The 23,029-nt window shown below is 38.8% G+C and overlaps 1 protein-coding gene and 1 long non-coding RNA gene across 3 annotated transcripts in view; one reads left to right on the plus strand and one right to left on the minus strand.

The window, feature by feature from the left end:
• The window catches only part of LOC122661880 (protein transport protein SEC16A homolog), a 47,257-nt gene extending 32,399 nt beyond the window's left edge, over window positions 1-14,858 (plus strand). For both annotated transcript variants that reach the window (XM_043857394.1, XM_043857402.1), the window contains exon 13: window positions 13,775-14,858. In XM_043857394.1, the coding sequence (XP_043713329.1) occupies window positions 13,775-14,309 (535 nt within the window). In that variant the 3' untranslated portion in view covers window positions 14,310-14,858. The remainder of the gene's footprint in view (window positions 1-13,774) is intronic.
• LOC122661895 lies at window positions 2,554-22,526 on the minus strand. Its single transcript, XR_006332934.1, has 3 exons — window positions 22,517-22,526; window positions 21,927-21,938; window positions 2,554-2,859 (listed from the first exon to the last, which is right to left on the minus strand). It is a non-coding gene; the product is annotated as an uncharacterized LOC122661895 (long non-coding RNA).
• Between the last annotated feature and the right edge of the window lie 503 nt (window positions 22,527-23,029).

The raw sequence follows: 23,029 nt of genomic DNA on the forward strand, positions 1-23,029 counted from the left end.
AAAAGAAAACATAAAAGAACCTAAAATAGTAAAATGCCAAAATTAAGTAATCATTAAAGCCTAAGCATTCAAATACTTAAAGTGAAGAAAAGTCTAAAAAAAACCATTCAAATTCCAATACAAATTGTTCAATAAGTACTTCACTACTTCAAATTTCAATCCCAATTAAGTATATTTAAATCATCTTCTTCCTCCTGTTGATTGCCCACAACATTACTTTGTATACCAAAATTATCCTCAACATTTTCATCATCACGCACATCCACTTCCTCCAACTCCAACCTGAACTCTAGTTCGTCATTTGAAGACTCCTCACCCCTCCCCCTACTGCGCCGTGAATAAGAGGCAAATGCTGGAACCGCTCCTCTGGTTGATGGTCCAGACCTCCTTGCTCTATTGGTGCCATGAAATGATGAAGATGCTCCAGAAATTGTTGATACAATTCTCCAAGTGAGATCATCCCCAGGATGAACTAATTCATCATCTGATACGCCAATCATCCACTCACTACTCCAATCTAGATCATCAAGCACCAGTGGATTAGAATTTCTGCATTGTTCCTTTTTTTCTTGGAACCTTACTTGAAGACGGCGATATACTGGATGTAGACAAGATCATTTAAACGTTGATGCTCTAACCTATTCCTCTTCTTGATGTGAATCTGAAGAACAATTAACAATAGACAAATATCACTTTTATTCCTTAAATCATTCTTTCATAAAACTACACAAAAACAAAAAATTAAAATTAAAATTAGCTTAGTACTAAAGTACTCAGTTACTCACAAACTCAAATATGCTCCAATTGCGCTCACAACTAGAAGATGAGCAATAAAGGCCAAGTAAGCGCCTTGCAAGCTTTGTAAGTTCAGGTGTAGAGCTTCCATATTTTTCCCACCAAACGACTATAAATATATATATAAGAAAAAATATAGATTAAATTAAAATCAACATACAAAATACAAAGGACAAACAAGTGAAACAACTAAACAATATAAATTAAAAAGAAAATTACTTACTAGGATTCAACTTGTCCTTTTGTCTAATCGTCATGTCCTTTGCAAAACTTCCATTACTTCCAGTATAAACAGCAAATTGTCCACTGATCTTGTCTTGCAAGGTTGTATCAGACACCATCCTTGCAAGAATATCATTAAAGGCATCATTTGCTTTATGCATCAAGGAGTTGGCTAAAGATTCATCTGATTCATTCTCAATTGCATTAAAGTACTTGCTTGGATTGAGGAGAAATGCAGCCAAATATATTGGTCACTCCATCTGACTTGTCCAACGCCTATCAATAATTTTTATAATCTTCTTCCATTTTCTTTCTATGTCCTTAAAATTTGATTTTATGTTCTTCTTTGCCTCTTCCATTGCAATATATACTTCAGGCAATGCAGGCCTTTCATCTCCATCTACTATCCTCAATACTTGAAGAAGAGGCAATGATGCTCTCAAGCAATCTTGCACACCATTCCAGAAAGGTGTGGAAATAACTATTTCAACAATTTGCTTCCCTGCTTCTGTATGTGACAACTTAGAACTCTCCCAGTGATGAGAAAGAAATAATTTCCTCAAATTATCCTTCTGCTTCAATAAACTTTGAAGTGTTAAAAATGAAGATGCAAATCTGGTTGCTCCAGCCCTCACTAAGTCTGCTCCTCTTGTATATGCCCTCATAGCTTCAAGAAGGCGAGAATGCCTATAGATGAAGCTAGTAAGTTTTCTCCCCTTCAATATCATAGACCTGTATGTTTTTATATTGCCTATCTCCTCCATCATAAGGTCTAGGCAATGAGCTGCACATGGAGTCCAATACAACTTCTTTCTTTTCTCCATTAATAACATTCTAGTAGCAACATAATTGGAAGCATTATCAGTGACCACTTGAACCACATTCTCCTCTCTAATCTCCTCAATCTTACTATTAAGGAGCTCAAATAACATTTTCGCATCTTGTATTTGACTTTATGCATCCACAGACCCCAAAAAAAATGTCTCCTCTGTACTGTTGACAAGAAAATTAATTAAGTGCCTTCCTTTCTTGTCTGTCCACCCATCAGACATGAGAGTACACCTTTTCTTCCAAGAGATTTTGTGTTTCTTTTTTATTTCATCAATTTTCTCTTTCTCAGACTTCAATAGAGGAATCCTATAATCATGAAATGCAGGGGGCTTGAAACCTGGCCCATACTGTCCAATTGCCTCAACCAAATCCTCAAAGCTCCTTAGCTTCAATGCATTGAATGGAACACCGCTTTCATAAGCCCACCTTGCAAAGTAAGAACGAAGTTTGTCTCTTTCCTCCTCTGATCTCATACGGTTCTCCATTGTAGTCTGTTGGGGACCTTTACCGTGCCTTTCTGCAACAACTTCTTCAGGAGTCCGCCTCTTGACATGAGCATCCATGGGACCCCTTACTTGTTGTTTGACTATGGTTTGAATGACAACTTTCTTTTTTTTTTAAGTTGTTCCAGAGCTTGGGATAAGGCTTGAGCCCCCCCTCCCAAAATCTGACTCTACATGCCCTTCTTCGGCCCCTTCCACAGGTAAATCTTCACCATCAACACCCAAATCATCCAAATTTTCCATCCTCTTCTTGTTTTTCATGATTGCTTCTTTCATCTCTTTAGCAATTGTTGTAGTTGTTTTTGTGCACTTGGCTACATCTCCATAGCCACCAATCAAGTGTTTTTTCAATCTTTTTATTCCTCCCTTGGTATCCACCTCACAAAGGATACATATAACACAATTCTTGTCTTCTAAATTAGGCCAGTATCCATACTTCCACCCAGGATCATTAGACTTAGCCTTTCTTTTCGGATCCTTGCTTGGATCAATCTCTGACCCCGCTGTACTTATATTTTCAGCCCCACTACTACCACCAACATTGGCCATTGTACTCTCTTTGTCTGATGTCTAGTTGTCTACAATGACAGAAAATAGAAAAAAAATAAAAAATGTAGAATTAATAGAAGACTAGAAATACTACAACACCACAAACAATATGCACATTTTTTATGCAAAAGGTTTAATTAAGAAATATGACATCCTAGAGCATGGTTGGAGAAGTGCTGGTACTGCTTCAAGTTGCAATACAGTGCCAATGTGTCTAAATATGTGCAATCATGAAGCCACTATGGTCCAAAAACCAAAACCCAAAAGGGTATAACGTAAAAATGGGGAAATCAAAATCAGGAAGAATCTGCATTTAAATAAACAAGTGAGAGGCAGAGGGGGAGGGGTGAAGATAATGAATAATTAAAAAAATTTAACGAAAAGGATAATATAGGTACAGTGGAAGAATAAAAAGTAGAGTGTTTCAGATCATTTTAAAGCATAGACAGGGACTGGAAATTCTATCCAAAAATCAAAAGAAAAAAAATAGATTTTTTATGAACAATACAATCATAAACAACTATGTTCCAACTTCCAACCCCATTGCAGCAGATATATGAACAATACAATCATAAACAACAGTACTCTAAAGGACTAAAACAGGAATAAAGGGACTATGAATTGAAGAAAGGTTTCACTGCATTCCCAAAGAAAGGCAAGACTGTTGAACTTGCAAAAGAAAAAGAAGAAAACACAGAGATAACTGGAAGAAAGGGAGTACGAGAAGAACTGAAACCAAAAAAAAATCAAAACACTTACTGCTGGCCGGAATATGTCGCCGGAGTAAAGGAAGACAGCCGGTTTCCGCTACAAAAGGAAGAAACAGAAAGATGTGGTTAGAAGAAAAGGGTTTGGATTTTGGATACTAGAAGAAGAAAAAATAAAGAATGCATAAGTGCACAACAGTACAATACTTACCGGTGGAGGCAGGAGATGTCGCTGGAAACCGGTGGGGGTGGAGGCTGGACTCTGGAGATTGAGATGTCGGTGGAGAGTGGAGAGTGAGACTGGAGAGATAAGACCGTTAGAAAGGGGTTTAGAAAATTAAAACTTGTTTAGAAGGATTAAAAAGCACTATACTATTACTTACTAAGTTACTGTCAAGGCTGGAGATGTCGTTGGACGCAGGTGGAGGACCGGAGGTTGCTTCTCTCGCCAGTGGGGGTGGATGCTGGAGATGGGGGTGTCGGTGGAGGGGAGAGGTTAGAAAAGGGAAAGGGGTTTAGATTTTAGAAGGAAAAGGGAAAGAAAAAAAAACACGATACTTACAGACTACAGTTAGCCTCGCCGGACGCCGGTGGAGGATGGGGACTGCGAGGGAGGAGGGAGGACTGAGAACTTGAGAAGGAGTCGAAGGAGCGAAGGACTAAGGTCTGATTGAGTGACTGTCTGAGCTTTGAGTCTCTGACGGAGTCGCTGCAAGTCGCCGCTGCTTCTTTTCTCATTTGTTTTTCTTTCTTTTTGATTTTGGTATGTCGCGAAGGTGAATCGATTAATTCGATTTGGTAATTGGTAATTTGGTATTTAGGTTTTGTTTTTTTATTTTAAGTTTAACTTATGATTCCATGCTTCTCAGAGCATGGAACTAAAAATGTACAACCAATGAAATATTTTCAACTAGAATAACTTAAAAATACATAAAAAAAAGTTCAAAAACAAAAGTAAACAGAAAAAAGGGCCTAAGGCGACCGCCCAGAAGAAATGGCGTCCTAAGGCGCTTAAGGCGACGCCTTGGTCTCTAAGGCACTCACCTTTGTGTTGTACAATAAAGCGTCCAATCGCCTAGCCTTTATATAACCGCCTGGACGCCATGGCGCCGCCTTGATAACTATGCTGAGTTGGATAATGAAGTGGTGAATATTGAGAAGGAGATCCTGCAAAGTGACAACTTTAGATATCTAGGATCAATTGAAACATGAAAGGCGACATAGATGATGATGTTGCCCAAAGGATTAAAATAGGGTTGGATGAAGTGGAGAGGAGCGACCGGATACTGTGTGATCGGCGTATCCCTTTAAAGCTTAAAGAAAAAATTTATAGAACTGTCATTGGATTAGCTATGATATACAGGTCGGAGCGGAATGTTGGGCTGTGAAGAAGTGCCATATGAATAAACTTGGTGTTGCAGGGATGAGGATGTTGAGATGGATGAGTGGGAATATAAGAAAGGATAAAGTAAGGAATGATCATATTAGAGTTGGGTTGGGAGGAGCTCCGATTCATGATAAACTTAGAGGGAGTTGTTTGAGGTGGTTTGGCCATATGAAGGCCTTCAAGGGCCCCAGTCCCGGGGAGCAACGTGATCACGATTGAAGGATCCAAAAGAACCAGGGGCAGGTCTAAGATAACATTAGGAGAAGTGGTGAAGAAAGACATGCTTAGCTTAGGCCTTACCCCTAGTATGACCTCAAATAGAGCTGATTGGAGATCAAAGATCCATGCGGTCGACCCCATTCAGTTGGTCTTTGTTGTTGTGATGCTGTTTTTTGTATTCACACTTCTTCGAGACTTGGATCAAATATGTTGGGCAATAAAGAAGCAGTAAGTAGCTAGAAGGGTCAATGCCCTAGAGTTTATGTCGATGTTGTTTGTACGATCCTCCCCCCCCCCCTTCCCCCTTCTTTAATGTTATTCTATCGACGCCCTTTTAGTTGTGTCCATGTTGTCCCCACCCCTTTTACTTCCTTATCCCAACTTAATGAAGTCATCTTATTGGATCCATGTAGCCGACTTCATTAAGTTGGGATAAGGCTTGGATGATGTTGTTGTTTTAAATTTAAACAATGAGTTACAATCATATATAAAGAAAATAAAGAGTCCTAATCCTATCTTGAAACAGAAATTGAAACTACTTGAACTCTACTCCTATCCATACTCCATGACTGAAACAAACTCTCCTAGAATTATCTAACTCCCATAAATAAATAAAAAATAAAATAAAAACTTAGATTACAAGAATAACCCCAAATAAAAAGATAAATCGCTAAATATAGGTTGGAACCCGATTTTCCTTGGTCTGGACTTCTAGACTGGGTCATTCCGGTCCAACCAAGTACATGCTACTGCATCAGCTCCCCTGATGTTGAGAAAAACTCGTCCTCGAGAACGGTAGAAATAACAATACTTTGAGGGCGCGCTTGCAGCTCCTTGTCTTTAACTTGAACAAAGTTCAGAATATGAAAGCTATGACCGCTTGTCTTTGTCTTGAAATGTGAGGAATAGTTGTCACAGCAGTTAGGTGACCAAAGGCGGTGGAGGGTAAAAAATCAAGGCGACACCAAGTAGGCGTCCAAGGCGCCCGCCTAGGTGACCAAGGCCCCAAGTCAACCAAGGCACCTGGATGCCTAGGCAACTATGAACGAACTCATGATATGAAACAACTTTGGTTGCAATAGGATCTTTAGCAAGTTTGTTATCTGCTCTAAAGGGCTGAACGTCCTCGGTAGGCTCAATAGAAACAGCAAGTTCTTCATCTTATTCGGCCTCTTTCAACTCCTTTTGTGGTTGCACTGTTTATGTTGATTCAATTGGGCTTTATAGAGCTATCATGTTGCAATTCTTTCATGACATAGTTTATTGTAGCTGAAAAGGGATTTAAGGTACATAAATTTGTTTCAGGATCAAGAACACCTTGTTGAGCTTCAATCCATGATTGACCCACCACAATGGCATGTTTAGAAGAAGGAAACATGCAACATTGTGCCTTATTAGAATAAGAATAAATGGAGAACTCATCATCATCAGTATTAATGTTGATTTCACAGTTGTAGACAAACATATCTACGACGTCTAGGCGATAAAATATTTTCAGGAACAAGCAAATCATAGTAATTTTCACTACCACCTTCAATCATATTTTCATATCTTGCAATGGTCCAATGGATCCAGCAAAATCATTCTTATCAATATATTTTTTTCTTGGTATCTTTGATTAGTTTGTTATTTGTAAAAAGCTGAAATAGACCAGTTTTGGTTTCAGGTGAGAAATCTCATCCATTTCAAATTCAATCAAGATGAAAGTTTAGGATTAGTTTGCTTACCCCTAAGACTCTTGACTAGACTCAACAAACACCCAAATATTCAGTTTGAAAATTAATAAAATTTTCCTTAAACAAGATCTGGCTATAAAGGGAAAATCAGCCTTGGTTGCAAGTCTTTATCTCTTAGCAGAAGGGGGGGACTTAGGAGTTGAAGACCTAGGGTTTGGGTCGCCTATGGGAGGGTAACCTACACCCAAAATCTTAGGGTGAAAGGAGTTGAATCGATGGAAATTGGTCCAACCTATGTGGGCTGCAAGTACCGCCCAGAACAGGGTATGGTGAAGAGAGTGTAAGAAACTCAAATAGGAAAAGAGAAAGGATCCTTCTAGGCGTCACTATGCCTAGTGAAGTATAATGCTTCACTATTTTCCATTTGGCAGTACATCAGTACATGGGTTAGTCCATGTGATAGACAGACCTGGGAGGAAAAATAATGATCTGAAGAAAAGATTCAGATCAGGGAAGAACTCAGCAGTCAAACCAGACTTTGACTCGCACAGCACCCAGCCAGAAGATTAAAACTCAAATAAAATTACATTGAACTTTAACCTAATCGATGAATTACAATCATACATAAAGAAAACAAGGTTCGAAAACTCATCTCAACTCAGTGTCTCGACCTGGTCGAGACCACTAAGATCTCGACAAGTTTGTGCTTTTTTTTTTTGGTATGATGTCTCGGTGGGCAAATGGCCACAGTTGGCTCCGAAACTTTAAGGGAAGCCTGTTTTAGGGTTAATAAACATATTTAAATCTTCAACTTGTAAAAAAAAAGCATCCAATTTGGTGTTTTTTATTTGCATCCTTGGTTGGCAGTAAACGTCGAACCCTTAATGTAAAATTGCCTATTCTACACATTGTTTGAGTGCTATGAGACATAATTGGAAAGTAAACAAGTAAATTATGCAATAATGGGTAAAGACACACAATATTGAATAATTATTTAAGAAATAGTTAAAAAACTTAAAGTTTCTACTACAAACTATGAAGTACAGTGGAGTGTGAACAATGCATATTACATAGACACCCAACCCAAGTACAGTGAACAATACATAAGTCATAGACACCCTACTACCCTAGGCTTCCATGTCCCAACTCCCAACAATACAATATTGTGATGAGTGGCCAAAAAGTCAAGAACCAAGGTTTTTCCCGTTCTCTGCTGAGTTACTTCGAAATTTCGAAGTCTGTCAATGTAACATTTTTCCGAAATTTCGGCAAGACGGTACAGAAGTATCAAAATCTCACCGAAGTTTCGGTCGAGATATTCGAGTTATTGCAGTTTTTATGTCTTGGTTATAAACTCGTCTCGAGGAGCTCGAGTTTCTTGAATTTTTCAAGATCTCGCCGAGGTAGCTATGAAAGAAATATATAAGATTCCTAATCGTATCCTGAAACAGAAATTGAAAGTACTTGAAGTCTACCATCAAGACTCCATGATTGAAACAAACTCTCCTAATGTTATCCAACTCCCAAAAATAAAATAAAATTCAGATTACAAGAATTATCCCGAATAAAAAGATAAATCCCTAAATACCCTTACTAGATCTAAATTCAGATTTGAACTTGGTTTTCCTTGGTCTAGGTTTCCAGCATAGTACTATATCTTGCGATATATCGGTATCTCAGGCCTACCAAGATATCCGAAATTTGGCGAAATTTCGCCGAAATATTGCATTTTTTCTGCAATATTTCGGGAGTCCATCTCGGTGAGTATTTGGTCATATCTAGGCCTGATACTTCATGGACACCCTTATTTAAGCTAAATAAACACATTTAAACCTTCATATTGCAAAAAAAAAATGAACTCAAAGTGGTGTTTTGGGTTTGCACCCTTGATTGACTGTATACGGTCAGACCCTATTGTATAAAATAGTTAAATACATATTGTTTAAGTACTAAAAGACATAATAAGAAATTTTAACAAAGTAATGAAACAAAAATAAAGTCAAATGTAGCCTTTAGTTTAAAGTTTAAACTCTTAAAGTCATAACTCATAAGCGCATAAGTCATAACTCATAAACTTCATAATAGTCAATAGTTCAATACTCAATACACAAAGTATTTCTACGAAATTTACCGAAATATACCAAAATGTACCGAAATATACTGAAATTTCTCTGAAATTTGAACTTTTTTCATTTCGGAAGCCCATCTCGTCTCGGCCCTACCGAAATTACCAAAATTTCGCGATGTATCGGCGATATATCACGAAATTTTGTACCATGGTTTCCAGATTGAGTCATGCCGGTCCAACCAATTACATGCTATTGCTGTACTGCAGCACCTGATTTCGATGGAGAATAGTGTTATACCCAATGGATTACTGAAAAGGAGGGGGTGAATCAGTGATATCTAAAAACGATCCTCACAAGTTGCCTCACGTGCACACTCGTCAGTCAAAACCTGAAAGCAAATCACTAACCATAACACAAGGCAATACATGGTTCGGTAGTGTGCCTACATCCACGGTGCAAATGACCTTCTGAGCTACAACCCAAGACAGGCCTCAGTATAATGCACAATACAGTTATTCAACCGCACCCATGGCTAGGAGCACCAACCCCCAATTCGTATCGCACCCACGACAAAGGAGTACCCACCCATAGATTTGTGTGGCACCCATTACACGGGAGCACCGACCCCCTTACAAGATTCAACACAGCACCCACGCAACAGCGCTTACAATGAAAAGTAGGTTTACAATGAAAACCTAATACATGAAGTCTACCCTTTTACCCCCAGAGCAAACTTACATGAAAATTGGCAAAGAAAATTAAACTTTAAGACCAAGAACCAACTGTCTTCTTTGTCTTCAAACTGTAGACACCTTACCAGACAAGGTGTAGCAATCACGAGCACTCAAATATAATTCTCAATTCACAATCATGGATAACAGGTAACGTGTAGCAGCAACAACATTATCCAAGCAAACTCAAGATAAGAATAACTGTACCTCCTTTAATGTAATCTCAGAAATATCTCAAAGCCTTGATAGCAGCAACACTTTTATAAACTCCAATCTCAGTACCTCATCAATGGCAGCAACTGATGTGCACAACAAATCTCCTTCATGGCAGCAACATATATGATGTTTAGTCTCAAGATGTAATGGCAGTAAGCACAATAGCAACAGCAACTCTATAGGCATTCCATTCCTTGTTCTTCTTCACTCTCGGTTTTCTCAAAATAATATTCAACTAAGCTTCTCAGATTTGCAACCGGAGTACACTTGACTCTGCCCAAGATAGGCCTTTTATACTTCAAGAGATGCAGGTTGGCAACAACCTTGCCTTCTTCAAGTCTGGCAGTACTTGTTCACTCACAGTAGAGAGTCTCATATTCCTCTCGGACTCTAGCTCTTAAATTACCTTGGACTCAAACTCTTTCTCCTCTTCTTTCTTGCTCCATGTGTCAGCAAACAACCGACTCAGATTTAGAGTTCAAAGAGGAACTTAATTTATTGCTGTGTTGACTTGGATGCAACTGGGCTGTGCATTGCAGAAAAGAGTCCACCTCAGTTCCAATTGCTGAATCTTCTTTGGAATATATTATCTCACATAACTGTGTAGTAGAGTGCTCAGCCAACTCAGATTTCCATCTCCTATTGAAACTCCTAGCTGTATATAATCCTCAATCCTCTCCTTAATACGCATGAGAAACCTGGTGCCAATAGGAGTTCTATTAAAGTATGGAACTTACCACATAGGATAACCTGCTGTCCAAATAAAGATAGGAATCCTATCTTAATTCAACTTCTTGTGACTTCAGTTGAGATGCTAAGTCCCTGCTGTCCACGAACAAAATCCTTATTTCATCTAGATGCTTTGAGATAGCTGCCCAAGTATCCTTATTTTGCTGAAATACTCAGGAGAAGCCGCATGACCTTAATTCTTCTTAGACTATGCCACGACATCAAAGCCCTTTTTCTGCATTTGTTTTCTCTTTAACTGAAACTCCTCTTTTTCGTATTATTAAAAAAAAACTGGCATTACAGCTGAGCAAAGTGGGTTGGTCCCACCTTTAGGAGTTCAGTCTACATATGAGTTAAATTTCACTCCATCTACTGTTTGCTGATTTCACTTTCCTCAAGTGCTTGATGACCTCATCTAATAAGCTGCTGAACTCATCAGTCCACCTTGTTGAACCTACAGTTGAACCACTTGAACCAAAATGGGACTGAAATAGAACTCTTTGGTTGAACCAATACAATGAATCATGCATCCATCATTAATCATTAATCATTAATCATTAATCGAACATGAGGCCCATTTAATGAACCAACCCAATAATTGGACCAAAATCTGATTTGGTGCATTATTGAATTACCACCTCGACTGAACCACAATTGAATCATTAAGTCATTATCACCTTGGCACTTGTGTTGACATCAATTCCAATGTCTGATGTGCTCAACACATGGATAACAAATAGTAGTAAAGAAAGGAGAGCAGGATCAGATCAGGAATCTTCCTGATTTGCAGGTTTGGAATCCACCAAAGCCTTACTTGGAATCCATCAGTGTTGCTACTGAATCCACAACTCCTGAACAAAGTTGTCACGACGATTAGGCGACCCAAGGCATTGGAGGGGCACCTAGGCGATAAGGTGCCCTCCCTAGGCATCGCCTAAGTGCCCTAGGCATGCAGTATTTGTATATGTATTATAGCAATGATAATTTTATATAATTATGCTTATATGCAACATAGAACCCATATTAATGCAATATGATATAATTATTTTAGTAATGCCTTAATATGAGAAAACCAGCATATAATGAATGAAGCATAGGATATAATATAATCATATTCATAAAAAAAAAAGTAATAAACATAAATCAACAGGAACTCGTGAAGTGCCAACAAAGCATGCTATCGTCTTGGATCATGGAACTAAAACTCGGAACTCAACTAGATTTCGACATTTGAAAAAACCGAGATCTCGATCAAGTTGATGTATATATATATATATATATTTTTCACCTCGAAGGCTGGTTTCGGTGGGTTTTAGACCTAGTTTGGGTCTGAAACTTGGTATTTAACCTATTTTAGGTCATTTAAACACAATGACACTATCAGATTTTACAAAAATAAAGTCCAAATGGGAGTTTCACTTCGGACCCTAGGTTGGTAGGGGACGATGTACTAAAATACTCTACTCTACACATAATTTAGTAATAGAAAGCAATCAAAATATTCAATTAATGTAAAACAACTTAAATAAGCATTAGAAATGTTAAAGTGAACAATGCATCAATCTGTTTAACAATGTTACATCTATCATCCCATAAAATGTGATTCACATACGTATTTTGTCCCAACTCGTTCCACATAGTCGTCCCATGTCATAGTGCTGCTGTAGTGTTGCACATAGTTTGCCACAACACTCATATAAAGTGTTGTCATCAACATATGCCAAGTCCCCTATCCTAGGGTATAGAAGAAGCGGTTGCCATGAGGCGTGAGATCCACTACTACTGTCATATTGAGGCATGTAAGGGTGTGGCTGGTTTGGGACTGGGAATATGGGCCCAAAACCTGACCCAGTGCTTTGATTGTTGAACTCAAAGTTCTTCAAAATTGATGTAAAGAACCACAAATCATGCACCAATCTTGCTGTGGTGTAGCTGAATGATGCCGGCAGCAGCTTCTCTGACGAAATCCAGCTCAAAAATGGTGATACCCAGAGGCAACAGCTTATGGAACAGCCTCTCGGTCGAGATAGCTCGAGACAGGTCGAGATATCTCGAGATCTGGAAGTTTTATAACCTGAGTTGGGTTGAGATCAGGGTCGACCCGAGATATTGCACTTTTTTGTTTTGTATGTCATCTCATCTTGACAATGGGAAAAACCAAGATCTCGCGAGTTTTAGTTCCATGTCCTGGATCCAAAAAGGACACCTGACAACTATGTTCCTGATTCCACAAGAGTGGGGTCTGAAAGTCATAGAACCAGCAAAGTAACAACTTCTATTAACTTGAAAATCGGTTGATAGAGCTGTAGCCCTCTGCACTTATTTATAGAATAAGGTAAAGCTGTTTCGGACTCAGAATAGGAAAGGAAAAAAAAAAAAAGAAACAAACTAGGAAATTCCCCAATCACAGGCTTTATTTGGAGAATCATAAACTACTTTAAATAATAAAGATGAAAAACTGGAAACATGACTGGAATTTATGTCATTCCTTCATGATTAAACAAAATAAAGAAAATAGGACTCTAAAACAAACCCACAGTGGGTCAGTGGATCACATTCCTGAAGTGGTCAAGAATCAGGAACTGCAGGCCCAGAAGAACTTGTGAATGTGCAGCCGCAGGCCCTGGCTTGCGTCAAGAGCTCTTCTTCTTCTTTCTATTGCTGGCATGGCTTAAATTCTGCATCAGTCATACTTGTGTCTGAGTGTGGTTGCCCCATGTGGTCATTACCACAAGGGTGTTTTCCGACTCTGAAGATCAAGGCATGTCTAGATAACCAGGTTTATCTGATTTTGCCCTGGAATATTAATAGATAAATCTAGAAAAGTAAAAAAAATGAAAAGTCTGATGTGTGATCATGATCATATGATCAGATCCTTTCTTTGGCATTGTATGCCCCTGGTGGGACTTATTGCTTGGTCTGTCCCTCATTATGCATGCCATGTTGTTTGGACATATTTTGCTGTTTGCTTAATTGAAAACATTCAATTTGTTATTTAATGCTTGGTTTCATCCCTCCCTACGCATGCCACATTATTTGTATACACTTTTCTGTTTGCTTACTAGAAAACATTCTATATATTCTCATTTTATTTCTGGATGTGAACTTGATGGCACCCCTCTGGACTGGACTTTCCACAGGTATGTCGACACCTTCAACAAAGGTGGTGGAACCATATCAAATTCATTCCAATCAGCTTCTGTTCCAGCTGCAAAACATGGAGCTGGTGCAAATGCCAAATTTTTCATTCCAACTCCCATGGCCTCGAGTGAACGAACAGACAATGCAACAGGAGAAAGCATGCATGAAACTGCGATGACTAATGGAATTCCTTCAACATCTGTTGCATCAGAGTCAGTGATCCCATCGACAGCATCATCACCGGCCCTGTCAATGCAACGGTTCCCCAGCATGGATAACATCACCCCTACAAACAAGGGGATAGAGGCAACAGAAAATGGTGACGGGTCTCTTCCTTACCGATCACGGCGAACAGCATCATGGAGTGGAAGCATTTCTGATACATTTAATCCTCCCATGACAACTGCAATAAAGCCTCTAGGAGAGGCATTGGGCATGCCACCATCAATGTTTATGCCTAGTGATCCTTCTCAAATGCGCATGTCCATGAATGGTGCAAGTTTGGGGGATGAGCTCCATGAAGTTGAACTCTGAGCTACATTCCCAAGTATATATAATCTTATTGTTGCTTCTTACTGTAATCAGGTCAGGTCAGGACATACCTCAATTTTCTCCCCAAAAGAGATAAGCGGTTGAGCAGTGGAATTGGGACTTCATACAGGGAAACTGGTGCACTGTTCTTTGATGAAAGGTGCCTTACCTGTTAAAACTGTATCGTTGGACTAGGGCTGGTCTGAATGTCCCAGGAGCTGCAACCCTCCAATGTGGGCGAGTTGGTGTCTTACAAAGCAAAGATGACATGTTTCGGCACCAGTTGTACAGTTCATTTGTTGATTTATTGGACAATAATCCAAATATTGTTTTCATAGGTAGCCCTTCGAAGAAGATAGAGGAGAACCTAAGCAAGAGCACCCCTTCTGCAATTTCTCTTGGGGTGAAAAGCGTTTTTTGAAATTGCAAAAAATAAGATTTTCTTGTTCTTTTTAAGGCTTCCAAAGTGCCTATTTACTAAAGGTTAAAAAAGTATATGACAGCCAGGATTTCCTGTTTGATCAATTTCCTGCCATAGGTGAATTAGCTGGTCCTGAGTGGGTATGGCTGCAAAGCAATTCTTCTGAATGATAAACCTGGAATACGGTGAGTTTCACCCTCATCAATGTAGAGAAGTCACTGAACCTTCGAATTCTGGAATTCAAAGGCCTCATGATGTTTAATCAGCTCGAATTCAATGAAAATTTTGATTGTACTTCGTCTGCTTACTATGGATAGCTTGTTCATGATTGGGAATCCCTGGATCTGAGCCATATATGCATTCAATCAGTTGTGGTCTAAATTACTAGTACTTGTATATTCTTATTTACTTCAAGATTGAAGCCAATTTATTGCCTTGCCTCCAGAACTAGCTTATGAACTTAGGTTCTGATCAGTTTCTTGTGATTGGTTGTTGTCAGGGAGATGTTTGGGAAGGGAAAGTTGAAGGGTCTTTCTATTTTTCAGTTGAGAGAAAGAATGCTGTCAGGCTGCGTAGCGTATGCTAGCATCCCATCTCTCTCTCTCTCTCTCTCTCTCTCTCTCTCTCTCTCTTACCCTCTGAATTATGAAATGAAATGACATATTTATCTCATATTGTGGGAGGAGAGAGAGAGAGAGGCGGAAGCGCTAGCTTTCTTTGTGCAACCATACAGGGAATTCAGTACCTTTTGACTATCCTTGCTGATCATTTCCTATGGTGGAAAATATGACCCCCTTTATTTTTCCCGGTGAACTATAGAAATCATTGTTTTGATGGCCATATGCACACACTTTTTTTTAATGCTGAGTATGATTTGAGAAATTGGGATTAGATTGTCAATTCAGGCAATTCGTATCAGAATCAGTGGGTGGTGATACCGATTCCAGGGTGATCCCGTATCCGTGGATCGATCCAAATGAAGGGTTAAAACGTAAAAATATAAACAGTGGTAAATCTGTCCGCTCCCGCCGATTCAAGGTATTTGATGCAGTAAAAGGTCCCATTATCTATCCAAAATTCCAAATAGCACAAATACCATTAGCCGAGATAGCTCTTCTGGTCTATAGCCTCACTCAACCGAACTTAAGCTGTGGTGGGCTGAGCTCGTTTCTGATAATACATTAGCCATCTACAGGAGAGGTGGTTGGGCTTCAGTTCTTTCTTCTTTTTTTTTTTTTTTTTTTCTTGTTCTTGTGATGAAAGGCTTCAATTCTATTTGTTCACCATCATTTTACAATGACACATACGATTAAGATTTTGAAGGATTTGTCCAGGAAGCAGAAATTAGGGGAATGCAAGCAAGAACTTGAAGGTGCATTAGAGTTGGGATGGACAGGAGCAGAGGTTTGGGCAGATTGTCAGAAAATGGTGGAGTGGCTGAACAGATATACGAAATCAGGCTGGCCTTGGGAGTTATTTTCTCTGTTGCATGCTGTTTCACTTTGACGAGTACTCTTGGATTTGAACTATGTTTAAAGAATGATAGACTTTTAATTTAGGTTTCTAACCTTGATGCGACTCTCTTTCTTAGTTTTTAATATACATTTCCTTTTCATTAAAAAAATTAAAATAATGAAATATATTGAAATATTACCTTTCTTAAGGAAGCAGCTCCTGGCATTAAATAAAAACACAAATAAGGTAAACCATCTTATATTTTCTTTTTCAGATTTGTCAAAATGGCATATCAAGTGCCAGACTTCAGTTCTATAAAAGCAACTCAACTCGATTCAATTTAATTTAGCATTATCCCAACTACATAGGATTGGCTACATGATCTTTTTCCGTGAATCAACTCTATTCAAATCCATATTTATTACCCGTCCTAAGTTATACACAATCTTTTCTCACCACCTTCTACTAGAGTCATTTTAGGTTTAACCCTGGCTCTTTTGATTTCTCCAATTTAAGTCATTCCTCCTCTAAGTTGTAGGATTCGAAGGACTCTGTTGTATATGTCTATAACACCATAAATGAATTTCTCTCTACATATCATGATTGAGAGTTACTCCTAAATTAGCTCTAATTTGTTTATTATTTATTTTATTTGTTTTTAAGTTTTACCATTTAACTACAATAAGTTTATTAATATGTTGTTTTTTCACTATCTAACATTCAACTCCATACATCATTGCTAAGGTCTTTATTGTACCAATTGATGATGATCTGACGCACCACCCCTCTTCCTTTATTTGGGTTTGGAACGTACAACATAAAAAACACTAGTAGTGTTCTTGAGTTTTACGAAAGCATATTGTAATTTAACCAAAGTTGTATACAAGAAAGTTTATTGCTTGGACTAGAGCTGGATGATTTTGAAGATATACATCGATATAGAAGATTGGTTGGAAAATTTATTTACCTTATGGTTACTCGACCAATTATATATTTTGTCATTGGGGTCATCAGTCAGTTTATGCAATCACCAAAGAAGATTCACTGGGATGTGGTCTGTTGTATGTTACGATATCTAAAAGGAACTCCTAGTAAGGGGCTTATATCGACCCAATTGGAGTAGAGTTTTTTTTATGTTGATTGGGCTAGTGCTAATAGTGATGGATGATCTACTACTGGTTATTGTACCTTTGTGAGTGGTAATTTAGTCACTTGGAAAAGTACAAAGCAGACTACTATGACTAGATCTATTGTTGAGGCTGAGTATCAGACTATAGCTCATATCACATCTGAGATTATATGACTAAAATCATTGCTTCAGTAGTTGGGATTTCTAGTTACTCAGCCTATGAAGATGTTTTGTGATAATCAAGCTGCTATTTATATTGCAAGCGATCTAGTGCTTCATGAGAGGACCAAACATATTGAAGTTTATTGTCAATTTGTGAGAGCTGCTGTTATGAAAGAGTTAATTTCTAATACGTTTGTTTCGTCTGCTAATCAACTCAGTGATATATTTACCAAATCATTGTTTGGTCCTACTTTTCAAAAAGGTTGTTCCAAGTTGGGCCTGGGTGATTTATATGTTCCAACTTGAAGGGGGAGTGTTAATTATATGTATTGTGGCCTTGTGGGGTACATTGGGTGTAACTTGATAGGGGAGTCTTCCTCTATCAAGATTTGGGTCTTGGAGTCCTAGTGTTCTAATTTAGACTTTGAGTTGTTATCTCTGATTTCTACTACAAATAGGAGTCTATTGCTATGTACTCTGTTGATTATAAATAAAGACTTGAAGGGGGGGGGGGGAGACTGTTGAGTATTGATTTCTCTTATCTCTCTCTCTTTCTCTCTTCGGTTCTTTGGTTTTACTAACCAGGTAGTGTTATAGGATTAAAAGGAAAATGGTTTGGCATTTACTGTTGTCTTGCTCTTTCTCTAAAAGGATTTGAGCAGCCAGTATTTTAAGCTTCGATCGGAATACTTCCAAGCTTCTTCACTGTTTGATTTTAGGAGTGCTAGGAATCATTGTTATCTTTCCAATCACCACCATAACCCTAACATCGTATTGCACAATATTAATTGTTGGATCTCAGATCAATGCTTGTTGACTTTCCCTTATTCAAATGATGCGTCGATGGTCCCTCGGGCTTGCAGACCCTGATTCTATTACCACTATATGTGATGATAGCTTTGCTAGTGAGACCAAGGATTATCAATACTATTCTAAGGTCATATGGAAAAGTGTGTATTACTAAGACGGATAGATCTTATGTTTCTGTTGCTAATGATCTTACTATCTCTGTTATATGTAGTAGGAAAAAAATCTGATGTACCTGACAATGTGTCTTCTTACCTTTTCAATTAAAATATAATCTTCTGTTCATTTAAAAAAAAAAAAAAAGATACATGTAAAATTTTTTTCAGGTTTGAGAGGAGCAACTTGAACCCTTGCTCTCACAAAACTTCACTACTTTGAGCCTCAACCTCAACAATGAGTTTTTAAAGTTCATTTAAAAGTAATAATGATTTTAACTAAAAATAACTCCTAGTTCATAATGGCTTTAAAAATTTGGGTTAATTTTGCCCCACAATAATATTGTTGTATGCAGACATCCACTTCCTCATGTATAAGTCCATTGATTGAAGGACATTTGAAACTCAATGAAATACACTTATTTTCTTTGCCAGTGGTTGTTCAGTTCTGGATGAGTGCGTCCATTAGATCTAATAAATGTCTGTTTGATTAAGCGGATGCCCGAAGTAGTGTATGATGCACTTCAATGTGGAATTTGAGATAGGTGATATCCGCTAATTTTAGCAGACGTCTGATTACATCAGAGACGTCCGTCATTCTAGCGGTAGAGAAAATCCCTCAACATGTCAGACGTGAAGATGTCCCTAAAACTAAACCAAACGTCCACACAACTGTACGGGCGCCCATGTGGCTTAAATCTCAATAGTTAGGAATCTGATCGTACGTTTAAAATTCTTCAATCATTCTTACCACGCCTCTTATTCATATGGGTGCATTGATTCAAAGCTTTTTATTGCTTTCATTTCAAGAAAGTTTGAATATGTATTTTTGTTGTTTTATTCAATTCACTTTTCTATTGAGTTGCCAACTTGCCATTGATTAAACATGATTTTTTTGTAACCACTATGTAAAATGATTGTATAAACTACTCAAAATTTCCTATCATACACAATTGATGATGATTATAAAATTTTTAAGTTTAAAAATTTTATTTTATTTATTTTAAGTTCGTTTAGAACCAAACCGAACTCGTACGAGACTGACAATTGATGAGCTATAGGCCCTTCCATCATCTACCTAGTACTAAAAACATGTTCGTTCCACATGATATGTCCATGTGGTGTAAGCTAACGGGCGACATCAATGGGGTTGCGAGATGGAGCATCATTAGGAGAGGCAAGAGGATTATTAGCGTGATCACATGCTCAATCAGTGTGATCACATGTTAACTATGCTAGCTGTACATTCCTTCCTTCTTCTCCATATCTTCTCTCTATGTTTGTAATTTCTTCTCCATATCTTCTTTCTATCTTTGTAATATCCTACACGTATACATTCTATTCTAGCTCTAGGATTGTATATTATTTATAGTGAATCAATAATACAAAGAAGACAAATCGATGCAATCAGCATCTTACCCATATTGGTTTTAACATGGTATCAGAGCTAAACTCGTTCCTTGGCTTTTTCAATGGTGGATAAAACTTCCACCGAGCAAAACCTTCAATGGTGGACCCATCTCCTTCAATGGCGATCTCTGTGTCGTCTCCTTATTTTCTTAATTTCGGCAATTAGCTTGATGCCTCCCTTATGACCCCTCTTCTTGATGGCAATAATTATCCGATATGGCATTGTGCAATGCTTATGGCTCTTGAGACAAAAAATAAACTCGCTTTTCTTGATGGCACTTTGGTCAAGCCAGATTCTTCCTCTGTCGATTACCTTCACTGAGTACACTGCAACAATATGGCGCGATCTTGGATAGTCCATTCCACTATTGCTTCCATATCTCATAGCATTCTTTGGATAGACTTTGCTCATGCCATTTGGATAGACTTACATGAGCGTTTCTCTCCCAAGAACGCTCCTCGAATTTTTTAGATTCGTCGTACTCTCTCAAATCATGTTCAAGGCACTGATTCTATCTTGGCCTATTACACCATTATCAAGGACTATCACAACGAGCTGCTCTCTTATCGGACTTTACCTACTTGTACTTGTGGCGTTCTCTCTACTCTTCAAGAGTATCTCAACACTGATGCCCTATTAAACTTTCTTCAAGGTCTCAATGATTCATACGCTGCGATTCGTAGTTAGATTTTGTTAATGGAGCCTTTATCTTCTGTAAATAAGGCATATTCTCTGTTGCTCTAGGAGGAGCGTCAACGCTCACTACGTTATGCACCCCCGTCGGTTCTCGACCAAGCAACAATGGTTGTTGCCCACCCTCATGCCAATCGACAACCATAATCTGGTTCCTCCACAAAGCCTTTGTATCATTGTGATTTCTGCCACAAATACGGTCATTCCGAATTACGTTGCTTTAAGAAGAATGGCTACACAGATTGGTGGGCTGCCCGATTGAGTTCTCAACGCAATCCTTCCTCCTCTGGTTCATGCTCATTGGGCCCTCGCCCCCTTGCTGCTGCTGCTACTACTACAGAATCAACTCCTTCTCTCACAACTGCCCAAATCCAGCATCTTCTATAGCTCGTTCCCGCTGGTGATCATCCCCTGGTGAACTTGGCAGGTAACCCACTCTGTTTTTATTCTGGTACCACCTGGATTTTAGATTCAAGCGCTACCGATCACATTACATTTGATCCCTCATTATTTTCTACTATTGATGCTACCGCAACTTCTCTTCCTATTATCTTACCTGATGGTTCCCACATCCCTGTCACTAAAACATGTAGCATCTCTTTATTTCCTAGTCTCATTCTTGATCGTGTTTTATGTGCCCATACTTTTTGTTTCAATCTCATTTCTCTTAGTCAACTGGCATCTCATTACTTAATTATTTTCTTTCCTGACTCCTGTATGTTTCAAGACCCACAGTCGAGGAAGATTATAACGATGGGTGGACGATATTGTGGGCTCTATTATCTCAAGGTTGGCAACCCCACCCCCTTGGCTTCTACGGCTTCCCTTGGTGCCCACTTCGACTTATGGCATTGGCGACTGGGTCACCCTGGTCACATTTCTCATTCTCATTTTCATCATCTAGACTCTAAAATATCTTTTTCTAATAAATATTGATGCACTATGTGTCCGTTAGCTAAACAGACTTGGCTGTTTTTCCTTTAAGTACTATTATTACTACTTTTTGCTTTCAATTGATTCATTTGAAAATATGCCCTAGATATTCTTAATTTCTTCGGATATTCTGGTGCGCGGCCTGTCAACACACCAATGGAACAGAATCTCAAGCTTGCTGATGACACTGGAGAAATTTTGGCAGATCTAACATCTAATCAACGTTTGATCGGTCGCTTGATATATTTAACCGTGGCACGACCTGATATCACTCACGCGGTCAATATTTTGAGCCAATTCATCCACCAACCCCGGTAGCCCCATCTTGATGCCGCACATCGCCTACTACGATTCCTCAAAAGCACGGTTGGTCAGGGACTTCACTTCCTGGTGTCTACCCATCTTAACCTCCGGGCCTATTGTGATTCTGATTGGGCTAGTTGCTCCATGACACGCTGCTCTACCACTGGATATTGTGTTTTTCTTGGGGACAGCTTAATTTCTTGGAAGACAAAGAAGCAACATACAATATCTCATTCCTCTGCGGAGGCCGAGTACCGGGCCATGGTTGTCACCACTTGCGAGCTCACCTGGTTAAAGTCCCTTCTTCAAGACATTGGTCTGCCTTTAGCTCGCCCAATCCCATTATTCTGTGATAACCAAGCAGCTTTTCAGATTGCGGTAAACCCCATTTTTCACGAACGCACGAAGCACATTGAAATAGATTGTCATTTGGTTCGTGAAAAACTACAACAAGGCCTACTAAATCCTACCAAAATTGTTACAACATCTCAACTTGCCAATCTTTTCACCATGGGCACTGGGCCGGGATCAGTTTTGCTTTCTTAATTCCAAGTTGGGCGTTCGTAACCTTCACGCTTCAACTTGAGGGGGAGTATTAGCGTGATCACATGCTCAATCAGCGTGATCACATGCTAGTTGTGCTAGCTGTACATTCATTCCTTCTTCTCCATATCTTCTCTCTATGTTTGTAATTTCTTCTCCATATCTTCTTTCTATCTTTGTAATATCCTACATGTATACATTACATTTTAGCTCTAGGATTGTATATTATTTATAGTGAACCAATAATACAAAAAAGACAAGTCAATGCAATCAGCATCTTACCCATATTGGTTTTAACAAGGATCATTTCAAAATAGGAAAGAGAGAAATAGATATAATGGACACTACTAGGGTTGCAATAGGGTCGGGTTGGGCCGGGCTTTTAAAAACCCCAACCCAACCCTGAATCCTCATTGCTTAGCCCAAGCCCGCCCTGACCCTGACTCAGGGCCCAAAAACCTCAACCCTGACCCTGACCCTGACCCTGACCCTGACCCTGATAGGCTCAGCCCAGCCCAGGCCTGCCCTGATTGGCCCTAATTGTACTGGGCCAACTCTAATTGACCCTGACCCTAGAGAACCCTTTTATAAAAGATCTTTTTCCTACATGATCCAGTTCCAAACAATTTTAAGTGTCAACAAGATCTTTCTCCCACACAATCTTTAAGTGCTTCAAGGCATCTAGGACATTGTGTTTTCCATTGATTGTAA

Source organism: Telopea speciosissima, chromosome 1, assembly GCF_018873765.1.
Source record: "Telopea speciosissima isolate NSW1024214 ecotype Mountain lineage chromosome 1, Tspe_v1, whole genome shotgun sequence".
NCBI lineage: Eukaryota > Viridiplantae > Streptophyta > Magnoliopsida > Proteales > Proteaceae > Telopea > Telopea speciosissima.